At 39.1% G+C, this 22,350-nt stretch overlaps 1 protein-coding gene across 1 annotated transcript in view; it reads right to left on the bottom strand.

Annotated features, from left to right (window-relative positions):
- Positions 1 to 22,350, bottom strand: part of NUDCD3 (NudC domain containing 3) — a 71,630-nt gene that overhangs the window by 4,602 nt on the left and 44,678 nt on the right. Inside the window, exon 4 of the mRNA XM_026671376.2 lies at positions 19,523 to 19,666. Coding sequence (XP_026527161.1) covers positions 19,523 to 19,666 — 144 coding nt within the window. The remainder of the gene's footprint in view (positions 1 to 19,522; positions 19,667 to 22,350) is intronic.

The following is a 22,350-nucleotide window of genomic DNA, read 5'->3' as shown; positions in this document are numbered from 1 at the left end:
GAACGGTTTCTCATGAAAATTAGGGCCATAGTTTGCTTCTCAAAACATTATGGATCATTTGCAGAATGCTCCTGGTGCAATCCCACGAGTTTACACTTTTCGTTACAAATATTCAGACTTGACAAACTATAAAGCTGCCCTTAATACTATTTTTTCCATGTAAATGAAGATGAAATTGCATCTCAATCCATATAACACAAACATTGAATCAGAAAAAGGCTAAATCATTGAAGGCTTTCAGTTGTGAAAAAAAGAGAAGGAAAATGCACCATGTTCAAAGTTAGGCATGTATGAATTCAGCCACTATGGTTAGTAAGCCAAAATTTATACTTAGTATATCATATGAATTCATGGCTTACAAATAAAATGAAAACAAAAATAAAAATGAGGTTGAAGATTCTCAAATATATCTATCATATGAGGCAGAAGCAAGTACTTTCCAGAAATTAATGACAATTTCTGGAGCACTCACAATAAAAAAATATAGGGCTTATCACTAAAGACCAATAGAAATTCAGAAAACAGTTGAACTTCAAGTCACAGCTCCATTTTCCTGTTTTTTTCCTCTAGTGCATTAGCTCTGCATTCACTCAGCATGACAATTGTTTATACCTTGCCTTTTCTCAATGGGCTTTAAGCTGGCTGCTCCCTTGCCCAGTTTTTCTTAAACATCTGGTGAGCTCAATTAAGCAAAAATACAGGTATTCTACTTACAACAGTTCATTTAGTGACCATTCAAAGTTACAACGGCACTGAAAAAAGTGACCTATGATTATTTTTCATACTTACAAAGCAATCCCTAATGATTTCACCTTCCTCTCTGTAGGCAATAGTACATCATGACTTTAAATACGTAATAGGTCTTTAGAAGCAATCCTGTATTCTACTGAATTTGGTAGAGCAATTTCCCCTCCAAAAATTCAAATTCTATACAAGAAATACTATCTGACTTATCAAATAAGATTAGTCAAAATAACTTTCACCTAAGTATTCACCTGATTTATACACTATCAAACTGCATATCTGCAAGTCATTTCTGGTACCTAGAATGAAAACAATTTACCACAAAACAGCCTTTGCTCTACTCTACTATATTCAAAAAATCTTACATTAGTAATAGCAATAGCACTTAGACTTATATACCACTTTACAGTGCTTTACAGCCCTCTCTAAGCAGTTTACAAAGTCAGCATATTGCCCCCAACAATCTGAGTCCTCATTTTACCCACCTTGAAGTATGGAAGGCTGAGTCAACTTTGAGCTGGTCAGGATCAAACTCCTGGCAATGAGCAGAGTTATCCTGCAATACTGCATTCTAACCATAGTGCCACCACAGCACGTGCAGTAGTTTCAGACTTATTATTAAAGCACACAATAACTGATAATGCTGGGGTGTCTAGAAAAGCCAGCTGAATGTAGTGATTAAGGCACCAGGCTAGAAATCAGGAGACCCTGAGTTCTAGTTCCGCTTTAAGCTCAAAGCCAGCTGGGTGACCCTGGGCCAGTCACCTTTTCTCAGCCCTTGGAAGGAGGCAATGAAAAACTTTCTGAAAAACTCTGACAAGCAAACTGTAGGAACTGGTCCAGGCAGTCTCTGAGAATCAGACACGATTGAATGGAAGGAAGAAAAAAAACTGTCAAGAGCTGAAGTTGGTAATGCCACACTATGAAAAAAATCGGGCTGGTATTGTTACCATTCCAATCAAATAATACGCCATCCCATCTGCAGCACAAATGGCACAAGCCTGATTTTTGCAAACTTTTCCATTTTCATCTTGCACCCTTGGGTCTGGCTAACTGCTTCTCCTCTGAAGAACTGCTCAAAACTCAGTTTTAAGCATTTAACAAGGTATTCTTCAAACATCTGAAGGAGCAGGTGCAGATGCGTAGGTTGCTTTGTTTATATTTATTTATTTAGCCTGCCCACACACCAGGACACTCTGGCTAACTCACAATATCCAATACATGATCAAAACAGTTAAAAACATTATACAAAATGAGACAGCCTACACAAACAGGTGTTTCTCGAGCACATTAACCCCAGGCCTGAAATCAGACCCAGGAGAATGAGTGCCAATTCCATATCTCGGGAGGAAGGGGAGGAGACAAGGAAGGTATGCTTCTTCAGTCCAACAACATAACAGGGACCTGGAGTTGATTGTCACCATCTAGCTATTATTCAATTTGGACTAATTAGAAATGGATGAAAATTTGAAAAACAATCAGGGGTGAGATTCAAATTTGTAACAACTGGTTTTGTGGGCGTGGCTTAGGTGGTGGATGTGGCTTGGTGGTCATGTGACTGGGTGGACATGGCTTGGTGGTCATGTGACTAGCTGGGTGTGGCCAACTCAATATCACTCACATCGAGGCACGCATCTCCTCGCCTGGCCTCTCATGACTGAGGGGATGCTACAACAGTTGTAAGTGTGAAAAATGGTCATAAGTCACTTTTTTCAGTGCCATTGTAACTTTGAATGGTCACTCCACACAAGCAAAGTACCAGCAAAGGAGGAAAAAAAAACTCCAGAGACGTTCCTGAGACAGGAAGTCTAGTCCTGCCAAGAATGTAATAAGGGTTAATGGAGAGGCAGTTTCTGTAAACAACACCAGAATGTTTCCTTCCTGCCTTCCTTACAGGATTAGGCCAGTAATTTCTTCTAACAACCAGTTCTCTGAACTGCTTAGAATGTTAACAACTAGTTCTACCGAATAGGTGCGAACTGGTAGAATCCCACCCCTGAAAACAATTAATTTAATCTGTGCTTCTCAGACAATACAGAACCAACTACTTTTTAATTGACAAACGTCTTAGAATTTTGCAGCATTAGGCTCAACATTTGCATAAGGCTCAGAAAAGCTACATGAGAGTATAAATGGAAATTTTTCTATAGCCCTGAAAAAACAAACCCAGAGATCTACTCTAAAACTCAATGGAACACATTTAGGATATAATATGTGCATAACTGACATCAAAAGTACATAAATTATTTCTTTAAGTATTAACAATTGTTCAATTTCTACTTCTAATACTGCATTAAAATATAAGCCCTACCCTAATAAAGATCTCTGTCTTAATACAGATTCCTGTGCTATAGTCTGTACTGAAATGCAGTTCTGATCAAATGCAAAGTGTTAGGTATAACATTGATACCAAATATGGTTTGGGTGAATAAATATATAAAACTTAGATATCATGGTTTAAGTGCTTATCACTTTAAGCACAATGCAGCAGGCAATTAGCCGATTAAGGGTGCGGTTAGAAGTTACAATATAAGGAAGCATTAGAAGCTGGAAAGCTTACTGCTGGCTGTAACTGTGTGCTGCTGCGACTAACTGTGTCTTGCTGTGACTAACTGTGATTACTGACAGTGAGTGCCTGTGACTGAACTGTTTTTGTTTGCTACTGTTTGCTGAATATCCAGCGTTTGTTTCTCTGGAGAGTGAAACCGGAGGAGGAGAAGATATCTTTATCGGCTGATAAAGATATTGCAAGAACTCTTAACTTGGACTATACTAGTGAGTCTTACTGGATGGAAATACTGTGAATGACTTAATGGACTGAATGACAATGCTTAAACCTAACATTGGTTATGGGCCCAGCAGCATAGTCTAACTAACCAGGATATAGCAGAGAGTTGGTGTGAGTTGCACATTACTGTAAAAACAAACTGTTTTAATTAGTTTAAAATAGTCAAAATATCTGAAGAGTAATGGCACAAGTAAATTTGTCACAACTGTCCATGATATCCAGGCTGGATGGAACAAACTATGTTTCATGGTCAATGAAATGTAGTTTACTTCTACGCAGAGAAGGTTTGTGGGACATTATAGCAAACCCACCAGATGTGAGTAGCTGGGATCCTGCTAATGATGATGATAAAGAAAAGTTACAAGACTTTAAACTGAAGAATGAGCAGGCTTTATGCATCATAGGACTGACTCTCTGTGATCAGCAGCTTGTCCATATTCGTGGAGAAGAAAATGCTGCAAACTGCTGGGAGAACCTCAGGAAGATTTATGTTCGGGACAGTGTAGGAGCACATATAAATCTTACACGGAAGCTTTTTGAACGCATCTTCAGAGGAATGGAGATATGTTAGTTCATTTAAACTGTATGAAGAGCATTTTTCAAGAATTGCAAGAAAAAGAGCTTATATTTAATGAACTGCAACAAGTCTACATAATATTATCTTCATTAGATCAAAGCTATGATGACTATGTGACTTCGTTAGAGGTATTGCCAAAAGAAAGCCTCTCATTAACCGAGATTACAGGCAGGCTACTAGAAGAAGCCAGAAGAAGGCGTGAGCGTGACGAGCTGAGAGAAGATAAGAAAAAGAAAAATTATCTTCAAAGCTTGAAAGAAACCAGCAAAGCAAAGTACAGCACCTGGAAGAAGAGAATTTATCTTGACGGCATACACAATTAAAAAGTGTTTTAATTGTGGAGGCAGAGGACATCTGGCAAAGTTCTGCAAAAAGAGAAAAAGCCAGAATGTAAAAAGCCAAAGAAAGCATTTGAACTAGCCACGTTTAGCAACTCTGATGTGAAGAATAATCTATGGGTGGTTGACAGTGGCGCATCCCACTGCATCACAAGAGATAAGACAAAATTTATAAAAATGTCTACAAGTTCTCAACATATATCTCTTGCCAATGGCTGGAACCTGAAAGCGAAAGGTCAAGGTTTTGCACGTTGTCCGTACATAAACCAGGATATAAAAATGTTGTATGTACCGCAACTAAAGTTTAATTTGCTTTCAGTAAGGGTATTAGATAAATTAGGTTATGTAATTACTTTTAAAGATAATAATTGCATAATTGAAAAAGATAACAAAAGGGTAACTGCAGCTTTAAATGGAACATTATATGTATTAGATAATAGTAAGAAAGGGGAGGCTCAAACTGTATTTAATAATATAAAGCCTCATGAAGAATGTATCCATTTATTGCATAGGCGTTTGGGGCATGTAAATTTTAAAATGCTAAAACGTACAGTTGAGTTATCTGAAGGAATAAGGTTAAAACATTGTGATAAATATTTGCGTTGTAATGTTTGCTGTGAAGATAAGAGCAAGGTATTGCCTGCAAATAGGCTAAATGGTTTCAAAACAAAAGAACCTTTAGAAGTAGTATTTGCAGACATAATAGGTCCAAAGAAACCCAGTATGGGGGTGCTAGATATATACTGAGCATTATGGACCATTATTCTAGATATGGGTTTTGCTATTTAATGAAAAGCAAAACTGAAACATATCAACATTTTTTCAATTGGCTTAGATTTGCTGAAAGAAAGTCTAAACGGCAACTGATAACCCTGGTGACAGATAATGGTACGGAATTTATTAATAACAAATTCCAGAACAGACTTAAGGTAGCTGGAATAGAGCATAAGAAGTCTGCTCCATACAGGCCAGAACATAATGCTTTTATTGAAAGAAGAGGCCAAACACTACAGGCAATGGTTAGAACAATGTTAAATGATTCTGGGTTACCTGATTCTTTGTGGGGAGGCTACAATGTGTGCTAATAACATATTGAACAACGTTGTTAATACAACAACAGGTGAAATACCATTTACCAGATGGCATGGCAGGAAACCTGACCTAAGTTACCTGCACACATTTGGTGCACCAGCATGGGTGCATATTCCTGCACAACTCAGAAAAAAAGGGCAACATAGAGCTAAAAGATTTTTCTTCGTTGGTTATCAGGCAAACCATAGGGCATATAGATTTTGGGAGAAAGGCACATCTAAAGTGTTATGTAGTGCTAGTGCCCAATTTCTAGAACATGAAGGATGGGAGAAATTAGAACAGGATGCCAATAAAGATGTAATTATTGAATCCTATAGAAATCCCATTAGTTATCCCTGTAACTTTAAAAATAAAGTAAAGAGACAAATACAGGATGAAATAGTGCCCATAAAGGAAGAAACAGATTCAATAGCTGAACAGGATGAGGAAGATGAACAGGTAGTAGTTCGACAAAGTTCTCCTGTAAGCCCTGTAATTCCCAGAAGAACTACACGTATATCTAGACCGCCTGATAGGTACCAGGCTAACACAGTGTGCCAGATTAATTAAGTTCCTAATTCTGTTGAAGAAATTAAAAAGTATCCTAATAAGGAAAAAGAAAAATGGTATGCAGCAATGAATAAGGAACTGAATTCATTAAGTGATATGAAGGTGTATGAAAATGCCAAATTACCTGTAGGTAAGAAATCCATTGGCTGCAAATGGATATTTAAGGTAAAAACAGATAAAGATGGTAATTTAATCCATAAGGCAAGGTTAGTAGCCCAAGGTTTTAGGCAGAATGCTAATGACTATGATGAGGTGTTTGCACCTAGTCTTAAGGCAGCAACCTTGAGGGCAGCTTTAGTGTGGGCAGCTAGTAAAAACTATATAGTTAACCATTTAGATGTGGAAACTGCTTACTTGCACGCCCCATTAAAACATATTATTTATATGAAAAAACCTGTTGGTATTAAAAGTGAAAATAAGGATAATAATGATTGTTGGTTGTTAAAGAAAAGCCTATATGGTCTTAAACAATCAGGCTATGAATGGAACCAGTATATTGTAAAGGAACTAGACAATATAGGATTTAAAGCTGGTTTAGCCGATCCATGTCTGTTTAAGAGGGAGACAAATGGGAAAGTATCATTATTATTACTATTCACAGATGACATTGCATTGATAACTGAAACTAATGATGAAGCAAATAAAATAATAACATCATTAGGAAAGAGAATAAAGATCAAGCAATTAGGGGAGATAAAGAAGTATCTCGGTTTGAATATAAAGAAAACACGGAAAGGTTTTAAGATATCTCAGGAAGATAAGATAAGCAAATTGCTAAAAGATTACAAGATGGAGCTTTGTAAGCCAGCTAAGACTCCAATGAGTCAGGAGTTTAGCAACACTGATGAACAAAGCCCTGAGTTTGATAAGGTGATTTATCAATCTTTAATTGGTAGTTTGAGTTATATTAGTAATTGGTCTAGACCAGATATATCGTACTGCGTGAATCAGTTGGCTAGATTCAATTCTGCACCATGTAAAAGACACTGGAATGCAGCTAAGAGGATATTAAGATATCTTAAAAAGACAATGAATTATTCATTGTATTTAGAACCAAAGGGTGATTTAATTTTGAGTGCTTATGCAGATGCTAGTTTTGCATCAGAAAGAGACACTAGAAAGTCGACTTCAGGAACAGCCATAATGCTGGATAAGACATTAATAGGCTGGAAGTCAATAAGACAACAGCATATAAGTTTGTCTACTATGGAGGCAGAATTCTCCTGTTTATCATTGTTATGTACAGAATTAATAATGTATAAACAAATGTTAATTGATATAGGTATAACTGTAGATTATCCTATAATTATACATGAAGATAATCAGGCAGCAATTCAAATGGCCACAAATATTGGAGTAAAAACAAGGAGCAAGCATACAGATCTAAGATATCTAAACGTGAGACAATCTGTAAGAAGTAAGATGATTCAGCTAGAGTACTGTATGTCGGAGGACAATTTAGCTGATAATTTTACTAAAGCCCAAGGTGCCATTAAGCACCAGGAGAGTTGTGAAAAATATGGGATTAGATTGTAAGGTATTATATATTTATTTCACCCAAAAGGGAGTATGTTAGGTATAACATTGATACCAAATATGGTTTGGGTGAATAAATATATAAAACTTAGATATCATGGTTTAAGTGCTTATCACTTTAAGCACAATGCAGCAGGCAATTAGCCGATTAAGGGTGCGGTTAGAAGTTACAATATAAGGAAGCATTAGAAGCTGGAAAGCTTACTGCTGGCTGTAACTGTGTGCTGCTGCGACTAACTGTGTCTTGCTGTGACTAACTGTGATTACTGACAGTGAGTGCCTGTGACTGAACTGTTTTTGTTTGCTACTGTTTGCTGAATATCCAGCGTTTGTTTCTCTGGAGAGTGAAACCGGAGGAGGAGAAGATATCTTTATCGGCTGATAAAGATATTGCAAGGACTCTTAACTTGGACTATACTAGTGAGTCTTACTGGATGGAAATACTGTGAATGACTTAATGGACTGAATGACAATGCTTAAACCCTAACACAAAGTTTCTATTTCTTTTTTGCCTCCCCTCTCCCAGTCCCTCCCTTTGGTTTAATATTTTCTTCAAACATTTTTTTAAAAAGACATTCCAGAGAACTCTGACATCTTTGATCATTTTAATAGTGCTATTACTCTAATGTGAGCATTGGGTTGTTTACTCCTGTGTAGTGCATGTCATTATTTGCTATTACAAGCAGTCACAGACACAGACACACACACACACACACACACACACACACACACTACTCTTGTAAACCTAAACCAAACTACAGATTACAGGGGAGGAAGAATTCAGCTGAATTGGAGCCTGCAAAACCCAGGAGGAAGAATACAGGTAGTTCTTGAATTATGATCACAATTGAGCTCAAATTTCCGTTGTTAGGTGAGACATTTGTTATGAGTTATGTGCCCGATTTTACGACCTTTCTTACCACAGTTGTTAAGTGAATCACTGCAGTTGTTAAGTTAGTAACATGGTTAAGTGAATAGCTTCCCCATTGACTTTGCTTGTCAAAAGGTTATAAAAAGTGATCACATGACTCCAGGACACTGCAATGGTCATAAATATGGATCAGTTGCCAACCGCCTGTATTTTGAGAACGTGATCTGCTGCAACAGTCATAACTGTGAAAAATGGTCCTAAGTCACTTTTTTCAATGCTGTTGTAACTTTGAACAGTCACTAAACAAACTGTTGTAAGTTGAGGACCACTTGTACACAGTGCCAAGATTACTAGTGAGCCAAGCCAACATCAACCAAAAGGCTCTGTAGACATTTTCTCACATGTGTGTTTCTGGTTTCCAGATTTCATAGGATACTATAAATCAGTGGCTCCCAAACCTTTTCAGTCGACCATCCCCTTGGTGCTACAAACTCATCCTCAATGCCCCCCACCCAGGGGGTGGGATTCAAATTTCTGTGGGCGTGGCCTAATTTGAGAGTGTGGTTTGCTGGCCACGCGACTGGGTGGGCGTGGCTTGCTGGTCACGTGACTGGGTGGGCGTGGTTTGATGACTGGCAAACCAAATACAAGTGGTCCTCACTTAATGGCCAGTTGCTTATGATTGGCCTCCCCAGAACTACTTGACCTGTTTTTGGAGTTTTGACAGCCATGCACACACACATACTCCCTTCTAACCCTGCTGGAGCAGGTCATTGGACTAGAATCGGCAAAGCAGCTCTGATTAGATTCTAGTAATCAATTCTAGTGGTGAATAGAATCTAATCAGAGATGCTTTGCTGATTCTTGTTGATTTGTTTTATTTATATTTCTTTAATTTATGTTGCTGAATTGCATTGACATGTGTGTCCCTTCTTGTGCACAGCCCAGAAGCTTTTGCGATTCTTTGTAGCAAAAATTACCAACCTCTGGCTTTGCTCTACTTTTCAAACGTGCCACTCATGCCGCATTCTAGGTGCCGGTCCCACAGGTCCACCCCATTGAGCCCGCTGCACTGGAGGGACCTGCCCAAGCAAGTCTGAGTGGAGTGGTGCACCAAATCAATGGGGTGAACCTGGGAGAGGGAAAGAGAGAGAGAGAAAAGAAAGAGAGAAGGAAGAGAGAAAGAAAGAAGGATGATCCCGCGGGGCCTCACCCCGAATGCATCGGCAGCGGGATGTTTGAAAAGGAGAACAAAACCACTCTGGTTTGCTCTCCTTTCCCAATGCTGTGTTCAGGGCGAGGCCCCACAGGCTTACGCCATTGAGCCCTTTGCACCGGAGCGTGCAAGTCAATGGGGCGATCCTGCGGGGCCTCGCCTTGAACGTGATGGCGGCGGGATTTTTTCTCACCCCTGAATTGTGTTCTACGAGGGGCCCACCTCCCGCGCCCCCCTGCCGCCTCTTAGCGCCCCCCTGCCAGCCCCTTTGCCTCTTAGCACCCCCCACCAAGGCATGCCACCCACTTTGGGAACCACTGCTATAAATCCTTCCCTGCAAAAATTGCATATAACATTTTTGTTCATGAATCCTGACCATAAGCATCCTGTCAAATCAACTCCTTTAAAGCAGATATATAGTAAGCATGAGACAAGTTCCTAAAGATGACAGTAATGTGACACACTGTTTCTGAATTTCCAAGGCAACTGCTTGGAAAGATTCCAGCCTTATATTTTCCACTAAAAAATCAATTATTCATTCAGTCCATTGTGATTAGGAGTATTCTCACCACTTTTGCCTTTGGAGTTTCTCTCCAAAAACATAAACGTGCTAGAATTGTCCACCAAAAAACAATAGAGTGTTTATCGAAAAAAGCCAAACAGCTTGCTACTGTGAGTTAGTAAAACGCAGAAACAAAAATAGTTCAGCCCAGCACCCTGAACAGATTCTAAAAACAGCTCCTGTGAATCTATTTCAGTCCTGTTCTCCGACACACTAACTAGGGTAATGGAGAAGGGTCATACAGAGAAATATTATTGATGAGGCCAGGAGTTTGGGGAAGTGCATTTGAACCAGAGACAGAAGTAATACCACTCTTCCAATTGACTGACTTTGAAGAACAGTATTAAAGATTTCAAAAGTATAATTTCCTCCTGAGATATGCTTGATTTGTATTAACACTTTCTTCTACATAAGAGTTTTTGCCATATTAGAAAGCAGCACCAGGATTACTTGGGGAAAAAAGGAATTCCAAGAAGATTGCAGATTATTTTTGCAAATACCACAAGGCAGAGAACAGAATTTCTTCTTCCTATTTTCCCCACAACAATAACCCTATGAGATGAGTTGGGCTAAGAGAGGGAGGCTGACCCAAGGCCACCCAGCTGACTTTTTAAAGCAGCTATGGCAATTAGTTTTAGGAATTGCCTGATCATGAATTTCTGAACTTCATAAAGCTGATGAGTAAATGACTTGGAAGTCACCTGCAATCCCAAAACATCCTACTTTTTTATCTATGGAGATTCTCAGTCATCCAGGTCATGGTTGTCCCAAAGGTGCTTTTTCAAGAGGCAACTGGACTTTCTGTTTTTTCTTTGAACACTTTTCGCTTCTCATCCAAGAAGCTTCTTCAGCTCTGACTGGATAGTGGGGAATGGAAGGATTTATACTCCTTGCAGACAGCTGGTCATTTGCATTCTTTTAGCAAAGAGGCAATCTATGTCAAAATTGAACAGCCCTCTCTCAACAGAGACAGAGGGATACAACATCAATCTATCTCCAGTCTAAAACACAGTCCTTTCAACAGTTCCAAGAAAGCTCCACACCCATTTGCACCATTCAGGTGACTGTGATGACACAGATAAACCTCCAGATGCTATTAAAATAGTACCCTGTTTCTCCAACAATACAGCCTCCCCCGATAGGAAGTCCCAGCATGTTTTATAGGCATGAAATGAAATTAAGCCCCTCCCCACAAATTAAGGCCTATATTAAAACATGCGAAATGGGGGGGAATGGTGGGGGGGGTTGCCGTTAGGAAGTACTTTTGTTGCACACCCGGATATGGTGCTGCCTGCATTGACCCAGATACGAAGTGCCCCACCAACGCCGAGGTCAACATCCAAGCCATCGCTGCCCGCCTGAAGATGCAAGGGGGGGGGCAATTAAGTCACCCCCGAAAAGACGGCCTAGCCATTTTTTCGGGGCTCAAAAAAAAAAGAAAAAAGACCCGGCCTTATTATATGAGAAACACGGTAAGCTTCAGCCAAAATGTAAACATCAGCTACACAATATTCTTAAAAAAACATTCTTAAAAAAACACAAGTTGGTAGACCTTACAGAACTAGAAAATAAAAAAAAATGTGGAAATCTGTACATATTATTGAGAAGCCAAAGCAAAACCAACAATTAGTAAGTGATTTCCAAAGGAGCATGACTGCCCTCTAAGATCAAAGGAAAGTGGTAAGGAGGTAAGATAAAGGCAACAGATAGTTAAAATATTAAATAGGTTTTCCCCAACTTGATGTTTCTCAAATTGGTTGGAAATTATTGTAGCTGAAGTAAAGCATCTGAAGATTAACCAAATTGGAGAAGGCTATATGAAAAGATGTTGCTTCTCTAGAAGTCCTGGAACCTACAGACTGATATTAGTAATAGCTCCCTGAAGAACTAAGGGTAGTCCTCGAATTACAATGGTTTGTTTAGAGACCGTTCAAAGTTACAAGGGCGCTGAAAAAAGTAACTTATGACCAGTTTTGACACTTATGACCTTTATAGCATCCCCATGACCCTGTGATCAAAATTCAAATGTTTGGAACTGATTCATAGTTGTGTGCCAAGATCATGTGATCCCGTTTTGCAACCTTTTGACAAGCAACATCAATGGGAAAGCCAGATTCACTTAAAAACTGGGTTGCTAAGGTATCTACTGCAGTGATTCATTTAACAACGGTGAAAAGAAAAATCATAAAATGGGATAAAATGCCCTCAATTAGCAACAGAAATTTTGGGCTCAATTGGTAGTGGTAGCTGAGGACTACCTGTATTGCAAACCTTAATCCCTTGATTTAAACACAAAGAAATATTTAGGATGTCCACAGAATTGCAGAAATTTTGGCCACTGCTTTAGGTCATCACATTTAAATATCTTTTTTCAGATTTATTTTACACAGGTAATAGCCTCCTAAAAATGTTTGAAGAATATGCCAAGATTTTACTGGATTTCCTATATTCCGTCCCTAAAGTGATCCAATAATGAAGAATCTACAATAGAAGCCAAATCTGAGTTACCTATCTTTCAGGAAGGTTCATTTAAATGCATGGCAGGCACATATTCACTGGCAGAGTATAATGCTACCAGCACATCACAAGAATGTTTGAGCAGTCACCAATAATGTATAGGTAATGTCATTGGGAGATATTATCTTGATAATGCATTGCTAAATATAATTGGATGAAATTCTTCCCCAGGGTAGAAGTATCCCCCCATACTTCTACAATGCTTTGCTAAAACCTATCCATCTCACTGAAACAAACTGTTAAATGCCTATATCTGAACATAAGTTTAAAGGACAAGATTTTAAAGATTTCAATCAACTTGCTTTGCATTAGAGAGACTTTCAAAAGTAACCGATCAGGAATATTATTTTCCTTTTCTGACACAAACCAGCACCTATACCTTAGTCCATACTACCTGAAATCATTCTGAAGGCTGAGCAAATTTAATCTAGAAACACATAAATAAAAGTAGATCAAATCTGTAATGACTTATGTTCAGATCTCCATAGTGTTTTTATCACACTGAAGATCTTAATTTCAGCAAAAATCAAGTACCAGATAGGTTAAGGTTTTGCCTAATTCTCACACCCACAGCCAACACTAGAACTAACAAAAGCTGATTAAAACTGCTGCAGAACCTGCCTTCAGCACCAACTGTTGCTGATTAAATCTAAATTTATTAATACAGTAGAGCATGAAAGCTTTCGCCTCCAGCAAAATTTGCAGTAGTGAGCTGTATGTATAAGAAATAACAAAGCATACCAGAACTCCAAGAGTAACATGCTGAAGTTAAATTTGATCAGCCAGTTTGTTGGTTCATCGTTAGCAATCCAACTGAGGACATAGCCCCATGCAGAGAAGTCTGAGGCTATATAGCTTTGTTTGCAATATAATAATAAAAACTGTCGATAAGAAAAACAAAGAAGTCTGAATAGTGGACATTGCAATACTTGGAGACAGCAGAAGACAAGAGGAAGAACTGGAGAAAATCACAAAATACAAAACCACCTAAAAATAGAACAACAGTGACAAAAGAAAGCAAAGGTAGTACGGATAATAATAGTCTCGTGAGTGCAATTTGGAGCACCATGAATGCCATTAGCATTGTCAAAATCACCACCAGTCAATTACAAAAGGCAGCTTTATTTGGAACAGCTTACATCCTGTGACAATACCTTTAATATTATTAACACAGGGTCTGCCTATCTCAGGTCCTTGGGAAAGATTTCATAGGTGGAAAAAATGCCAAATCTTCTCTTGGGCTGACTGGTGCAACCAACCATAATAAATGGAGCAAAAGAGATGTTATGGCTGGAACAGTTCCATTCTGCAATCGCCCCTGACTCCTATCCTTATATCTGGAGGCTGAAAAGGTAAGATAATCTTAAATTAGCATTACACATCCCCAAATCTGGTCAGAAATGTGATCACAAATATATGATTAAACTAGGCCAGCCTTCCACAAACCACCCTGTCTTAACCATTTTTCGATTCTAATTCTAATTCTGGTGTCATGTAAAGTTTGGCTCAACATATCATGCAATCTAAATCTAAAGGAAGGTGTGATGAGCCCAAATGCAAAGTAGAAGCAACTTTTCTGTCTCTTAATTGTTCTATCAATCCAAAATAAGTAACTCCAAAAACAACTTTCATAATGCCACAAATCTTTTTGCCCACTCTTTCAAATCTACCTACCTGGGGGATCTTATCCATGAACTCAACGCTCCAAATCATCTCTCTCAATTTCTACTCAAATAAGGGTATGAAACTGAACCGATAGTTATTTTAACCTTAATTTAGTTGTGTTTCTTTTTCTCCTAATTCTTCCCTGTATGTATTTTTTTCTAAAGCAAATGTTAGATAAGCCCATTCGATTAGGGATAGCATGTCTGCTTTGTATTACTCAACAAAGCACATTCACACACGGTCCCTGGCTTAAGGCCTTACTGTCTAACATCCACCAACATCCACTTTTTAATGCCTTTAATGCCTTAGCATCTCAATATTTTTGGGAAGGGTGAAGGTTGAAGTGTTAACAACAAAGCAAAGTTGATGGGAACACATCACATCTGTGGGCAGAGCCAGCTTTTTCTTCTGTTTGAGAACATATGATACACATATATTTTGAGATTCAGAATACCATTTTAATGTTTGCCATTTCAAATGCTGCTGAAAGCTGTAGTCTGAAGAAGTTCCAATGACTGCAACAAAAATAAGTGGGGACTGAGGGTTGCAACTTACACCTAAGGGCTCCAGCTGCCCACTTCTAATATGGCTGTTCACCTGTGACTTAGACCATTGGGTTTGACTTAGGATACAGCAACTCTCTATGCTTCTAATAAACTATAGATAGTCCTTAATTTACAACAGTTCGCTTAGTGACCATTTGAGGTTACAATGGCACTGAAAAAAGTGACTTATGGCCATTTTTCATACTTAACACAGTTACAGCATCCCCATGATTAGGTGATTTACATTCAGATGCTTGACAGCTGACTCACATTTATGACAGTTGCAGAGTCCCTGGGTCATGTGATCACCTTTTGCGACCTTCCAAGAAGCAAATCAATGAGGGAACCAGATCCACTTAACAACTGTATTACTAATTTAACAACTTCAGTGTTTCACTTAACAAATGTGTCAAGAAAAGTCATAAAATTGGCCAAACTCATTTACAATTTTTTCACTTAGCAACATAAACTTTGGGCTCAATTGTGGTCATAAATTGAAAACTATCTATATATCCAAGCAGATATTTTTGTAATTGGAAAGAGTTAATTTTTCAACCCTCCACCTTCTTCAGGCAGCTAAAGATTTTCCATTATTTTAGGACTCCACCAAGGTTTCTAGAGTGAATACAGGGTCCTCCCCAGCTCCCATTTTCTATTCAGACATCAACAGAAGAGTAAGGACGAGGGACAGAGGAGCCTGAGGCTGTTTAAAGAGCTACAGGGCCCTAGAGAAAAGAAAGGGAAAGAGAAACAGACCAGTAATAAAAAAAAATTGACATAAAAGCAGAAGTTAAAAGACTGTATCAGTCTTTTAAAGTAAAAGGAAGAACATGATCTGAAACCTCAAGATGAAGCACTTCTGTTAAAGGATAACATTTCAGGTCTGGGAAGTGTTTTGATGACAGAGCGCATGGAAAAGCCCCATAGCAAAAAATATCAAACATTAAAAGCAAAACTGTGCAGTTATATAGGCAGTTACACATGATGTTTTTTGCAGCAAAAATTAGCAATGCCTTCACTATGCTGTTCAAAAGGAATGTATGTCCATCATATTTTTGGGGAAGGGTTTTGGGGAAGGGTTAGCCCAGCTGAGAAGCAGCCCAGTGTCCCAACCAAGAAGTGGCCAGGCCACCCATCTGAGAGAAGGAGAGACAGCCGATTTGAGAGACAGAGAGGCAGCCAGTGACCCAGCCTGAGCGGAGCCATTACAGTGCAAATGGAGGCCACTGAGCAGTGGTGAAACACATCTAGGTAGCAGATCAGTGGCTGTGAGCAGCATGGAAGACTTGAGCAGCAGTGGTGGAAAGCTACGTGACAGAGGAGTGAAGTGTCCTGAGCAGCGACTAAGAGCAGCGCAGTGGATTAGCAGTGGGTGAGAGCAGTACAAGGGCGATTGAGCAGTGACACCCAGAGCAGTGGTTGAGAGCAGTACAAGGGCGATTGAGCAGTGACACCCAGAGCAGTGGGTGAGAGCAGTACAAGGGCGATTGAGCAGTGACACCCAGAGCAGTGGTTGAGAGCAGTACAAGGGCGATTGAGCAGTGACACCCAGAGCAGTGGGTGAGAGCAGTACAAGGGCGATTGAGCAGTGACACCCAGAGCAGTGGGTGAGAGCAGTACAAGGGCGATTGAGCAGTGACACCCAGAGCAGTGGGTGAGAGCAGTACAAGGGCGATTGAGCAGTGACACCCAGAGCAGTGGGTGAGAGCAGTGTGGCAGACAAGCAGCAGTTGAGAGTAGCATGGTACACCCTCTAAGCAGAGTGCCTACATTAGCTCATCTAAGCAGAGCTCCCACATTGTACCTGAAAACCCCGGCAGTGGCCAGGCAACCGAAGGGCAAGAAACCAGGGGGGGGAAGAATAAGTACAAAACACTTGTGGACAGGGAGGAAAAGGATAAACTTTCAAGTCAGGGAGTAGAGGGTTAAGAGCAAAGCATCTCTTAGAAAATAGCCAGAGACTTCCAAAAATAAAAGTGCATATTACTTTAAAAGGGCCAAAAAGTCTTGTAAATTCTTAATTTTTAAAAATCTCTGAATTCTCTTTCTTAAGAAAAAATCCTTTTTATTTTTTAAATTTCTTTTTTCAATTTTAAAATTCCTTGTTCCAATTTTAATCTTCCTTTTTTAACTCTTAAATATCATTTTTAATTTAAAATTCTTTTTTCAATTTTTCAATTCTTTTTTCATTGTTTTATAAAATTCCTTTGTCAATTTTAACAATTTTGCCTAAGCAAAATTGCATGGATAAAAATCCTAAAAGGGAAAACAACTCAAGAAGCGTGGGAAACACTGAAAAATATGATAATAAAAGCTCAGTCCTACACAATAACCACTAAAAAAGAACAAGAAATCCAAAAAGAAACCAGCACAAAGATCTCTCTGATAAACTGAAAGACAAAAAGGATTAGTACAAAAAATAGAAAGATGGACATATAACTAAAGCAGAATATCAGCAGATAGCCCAAATCTGCAAAGATGAAGTCAGGAAAACAAAGGTTCAGAATGAACAAAGACTGGCTGAGGAATTCTGGGAGTTAAAGTCCACAAGTCTTAAAAATTGCCAAGTTTGGAGACCTCTGTGTTAAGAGAACATCTGCCTGACCTTGATGAATATAAATCACCAGGACCTGATGGATTTTATCCCAGAGTTCTGAAAGAGCTGGTAGACGTTATCTCAGAACCATTGTATCATATCTTTAAAAAATCATGGAGCACTGGGAACTACCAGAGAACTGAAAAAGAGCGGATGTGATTCCCATCTTCAGAAAAGTGGAAAAAAACAGACCCAGGAAATTACAGACCAATCAGTTTAACATCAATACCTGGGAAGATCCTGGAAAAAATAATATTTTTTTAAAAAAAAAGATCTGTGAACATTTAGAAACAAATGAAGTTAACTAGTAGCCAGTACAGGTTTGTTAAAAACAGATCATGCCAAACTAATCTTATTTTATTCTTTGACAAAGTGACTAAATTAGTAGACCAGCTGTGGTCTACTTTGGACATACGTTAGTATAATTAGACTTCAGCAAGGCATTTGACAAAGTAGACCACAATCTACTTCTTGATAAGCTAGAAAAATGTGAGATAGACAACATCACCACCAGTTGGATTTGTAACTGGTTGACAAACCGTACTCAACAAGTAGTCCTTAATGGTACCACATCCACATGGAGGGAAGTAAGCAGTGGAGTACCACAAGGTTCTGTCTTAGGCCCAGTACTCTTCCAGATCTTCATAAATGATGGAATAGAAGGAGAACTCATCAAATTTGCAGATGACATTAAACTGGCAGGAACAGCCAACACTCCAAAAGACGAGCTCAAGATCCAAAAATATTTCAATAGACTTAAATAAATGGGCCCTATGCCACAAAATGAAATTTAATGTAGAGAAAAGCAAAACTTTACACCTGGGCAGAAAAAAAAACAAAAACGCAAAGATTAGATGAAACCTGGCTCCAAAACAATAACTTTGAGAAGGACTTTGGAGTCTTAGCAGTGTTCCAACATTTGAGGGGCTTCTACAAAGACGAGGAGGTCAACCTGTTCTCCAAAGCACCAGAGGGCAGGACCAGAAACAATGCATGGAAACTAATCAAGGAGAGGAGCAACCTGGAATTGAGGAGAAACTTCCTAACAGTGAGGATAATTAACCAATGGAACAGCTTGCCTTCAGACATTGTGGGTGCTTTATCACTGGAGGATTTTAAGAAGAGACTGGACAGTCACTTGTCTGAAATGGTATAGGATCTCCTGCTTGAGTGGGGGGCTGGACTAGAAGACCTCCAAGGTCCCTTCCAGCTCTGATTCTGATATTAACCTGAAAGCGGTTCACAGGTTTTAAAAAAATATATAGGTAGTCCTTGACTTATGGCCATTCATTTGGTGATTGTTCGAAGTTATGACATTGATGAAAAAGTTCCTCAAACTTAATGACTGTTGCATATGGACATATGATCATATGTGGTGACAGAGTGGTTAGAATGCAGAATTGCAGGCTAACTGTGACTACAGCCAGAAGTTTGATCCTGATCAGCTCAAGGTTGACCCATCCTTCCATCCTTCCGAGGTGGGTAAAATGAGGACCCAATATGCTGACTCCGTAAACCACTCAAGATAATGCTGTAAGTACTATGAAATTGTATATAAATCTAAATACTACTACTATCAAAATTTGGGCTCTTGGCAACTGGTTCATATTTATAATCAGTTGCAGTGATCCATAGTAACATGATCGCAATTTGCAACTTTTTTCGCCTGTTGCCCCGTTCAGAAGAATTAGTCACACTTATCATGGCATTCGCTTAACAACAATGAATTCATTTAATAACCATCATAAAATAGTTGTAAAATCAGGTGTGACTCAAGTCATGACTGCAACCACTTAGGATGGAAATTTCAATCCCAATTGTGGTCGTAAATTGAGGAATACCTGGAGGGTATGTACATGTGCAGATACGAGAGTGCATATACATGTACACATATACATTGAAAGGAAATGACGAGCTAGTCCTTACTAGAATACATTTCCCAGGTTCTAAACTCCAGACAGAGTTCTCTGTGTTGATCCTGTGGGTAAGGGCACCCTCCATGAGCACCTGGTGTCCACTTCTCTCCACCACTGATACATGGATTGAACTACTGCTGATGTCCACCGAAACCTGAAAGAAACACAGATAAATGAATTAGCAATGTGATTCATCCCTTAATAGTCCTTTCAGGGTTACAGCAGAAGATTAGAATACAAACACAATGCAGTACAAAGAAAACTTCACACTTTCGAATTTCTAATTTATAGACTGCACGCCTTTATTACCTTGCCAAGTCCCCAGGTTCTACAAAATACAAAAGGATTGTTCATAAATGAGGAATGGGTCAGGTTGTGTGGGACTGACTTGTGTTTCTTTTAGCAGAAGACAGAAAGGACTACATGGTATGTCCAGTATATGGGACCCTTTTAAAGTAGCCGTGTGCAAAGCAAGGTTGAAATGGAAAATTAAAATAAGTGGGTAGAATAGCTGTTCTTTCATCCAACACAGTCCAGGATTCCAAGGGAAAAAGGTGGAAGGCTAATCCTTTTACTGCGAGCTGCTCCCTCCATGGGGAAGTCAGGTTCCCCATACAAATCAGCAACAGCAATTATAGGACATATGCAGTCAGCAGGTATGTGGTATAGGTGCCTCACTGCTTCCAGGAGGAAGATGTAGCATTATTAGCAACATTAAAATATTATTCCTTTGTTGGCCCAAAATTAGGAGTAACTCAACAAGGATGAGCCATTTTCTCAGAACTAATCCTCATCCTGTAACAAACAAGCATCTGAAAGCAGACATTTAGCCATTGAATCACCCATGGTCTTTTTCCTTGTTATTGTCTTTGAAATACTCGTTGTTAAGTGCTCCTGGCATAATTCATCATTTAAATGTTATTTTACAATGTAATTGTATACATGTTTACCCTGAAGTAAGTGCTAGTAAGTCTAATGGGATTCAGATAATAGAACCCTTCAGCTTGTGCTGAACTGTACCAACATTCGTTGGTACCGAATGTACCAACTATCACATTAAACAAGAGGAAAACCTTCTAAGCACCAATTCCACCCGTGCTTTTTACAATTTTGTAAACAACAAACTAAAAGACTCAAGGTCCATCCCTCCCTTGATAGGACCTGATGGTAAAGATTGCAACGACGACACCATTAAAGCCAACATCTTTAACACATTCTTCGGCTCAGTATTTGTAAACAGCAATGGATCATGCCCAGTATTTCCTAGCCGTACCACAGATAACAACAATGATCTAATACATATTGATTTCACAGAAGACAATGTTGAAAAAGCACTACGCAACCTAAAACCATCTCTATCTATTGGACCGGATGGAATATGTGCCTACTTCTTAAGAAAGCTATCCACTGCCATAGCCAAACCTCTAAGCATAATCTTTGAAAAATCTTTCAGGACCAGCTCCTTGCCTAACCTATGGTCACAAGCCACAGTCATCCCCATCTTCAAAAAGGGAGACCCAAGCCTAGTTGAAAATTACAGGCCAATCTCCTTATGCTGCATCACCTGTAAAGTCATGGAATCAATTATTAACCAATCCATCATCCTTCACTTAGAGACAAATAACCTACTCTCCAATAAACAATTTGGTTTCAGAAAAAAACTATCCTGTAATCTGCAACTCTTACACTGCAAAAACATATGGACGACACAACTCGACCAGGGCAAAGCAATAGACGCAATCTACAGACTTCTGTAAAGCCTTTGATTCAGTGGTACCGACAAACTACTCCTAAAAATAAAATCCTATGGTATCTCTGGACAACTGAATAACTGGATAGAAGCATTCCTGTCAAACAGACAACAAATGGTCAAAATCGGGAGCGTACTATCAAATCCAGTACCTGTCAATAGTGGTGTTCCCCAAGGCAGTATTCTAGGACCAACTCTCTTCATACTCTACATAAATGACCTCTGTGATCATATTAAGAGCAATTGCGTTCTCTTCGCTGATGATGTAAAGCTGTTCAATACCACAGACAATACTGCTACCCTACAAAAAGATCTTGACTATGTATCAGAGTGGTCAAACAAATGGCAACTTCAAATCTCAACAAATAAATGCTCTGTCTTACATATTGGCAAAAAAAATCAGAAAATAAAATACAAGCTGAATAGTCAAGATCTTGTTGATGACCCAAGCTCTGTAAAGGACCTTGGAATACTCACCTCTAATGATCTAAGTGCTAGAGCCCACTGCAACTACATAGCCAAAAAGGCATTAAGAGTTGTTAACCTAATCCTACGTAGCTTTTTCTCTGGTAATATCACACTACTAACCAGAGCATACAAAACATTTGCTAGACCAATACTCGAATACAGTTCATCAGTCTGGAACCCACACTACGTATCTGATATTAGCACAATTGAGAAAGTCCAGAAATATTTCACAAGAAGAGTTCTCCACTCCTCTACTCGTTGTAGAATACTTTATGCCACCAGACTTGAAATTCTAGAACTAGAAAACCTTGAATTACGCCGTCTTCGGTCTGACTTAAGCATGGTATATAAAATCATACATTGCAATGTCCTACCTGTCAATGAATACTTCAGCTTCAACCATAACAACACAAGAGCACACAATAGATACAAACTCAAAGTAAACCGCACCAAACTTGATTGCAGGAAATACGACTTCAGCAATAGAGTGGTCAATGTCTGGAATACTCTACCCGACTCTGTAGTTTCTTCCCCAAACCCCAAAAACTTTAACCTTAGACTGTCTACTATTGACCTCACCCCTAAGAGGCCTGTAGGGGGCGTGCATAAGCGCACTAACG

This window comes from Notechis scutatus, chromosome 7 (genome assembly GCF_049901735.1).
Source record: "Notechis scutatus isolate UNSWTSFEM ecotype Mainland chromosome 7, rNotScu1.2, whole genome shotgun sequence".
Lineage (NCBI taxonomy): Eukaryota > Metazoa > Chordata > Lepidosauria > Squamata > Elapidae > Notechis > Notechis scutatus.
This window is presented reverse-complemented; position numbering and strand designations above follow the sequence as displayed.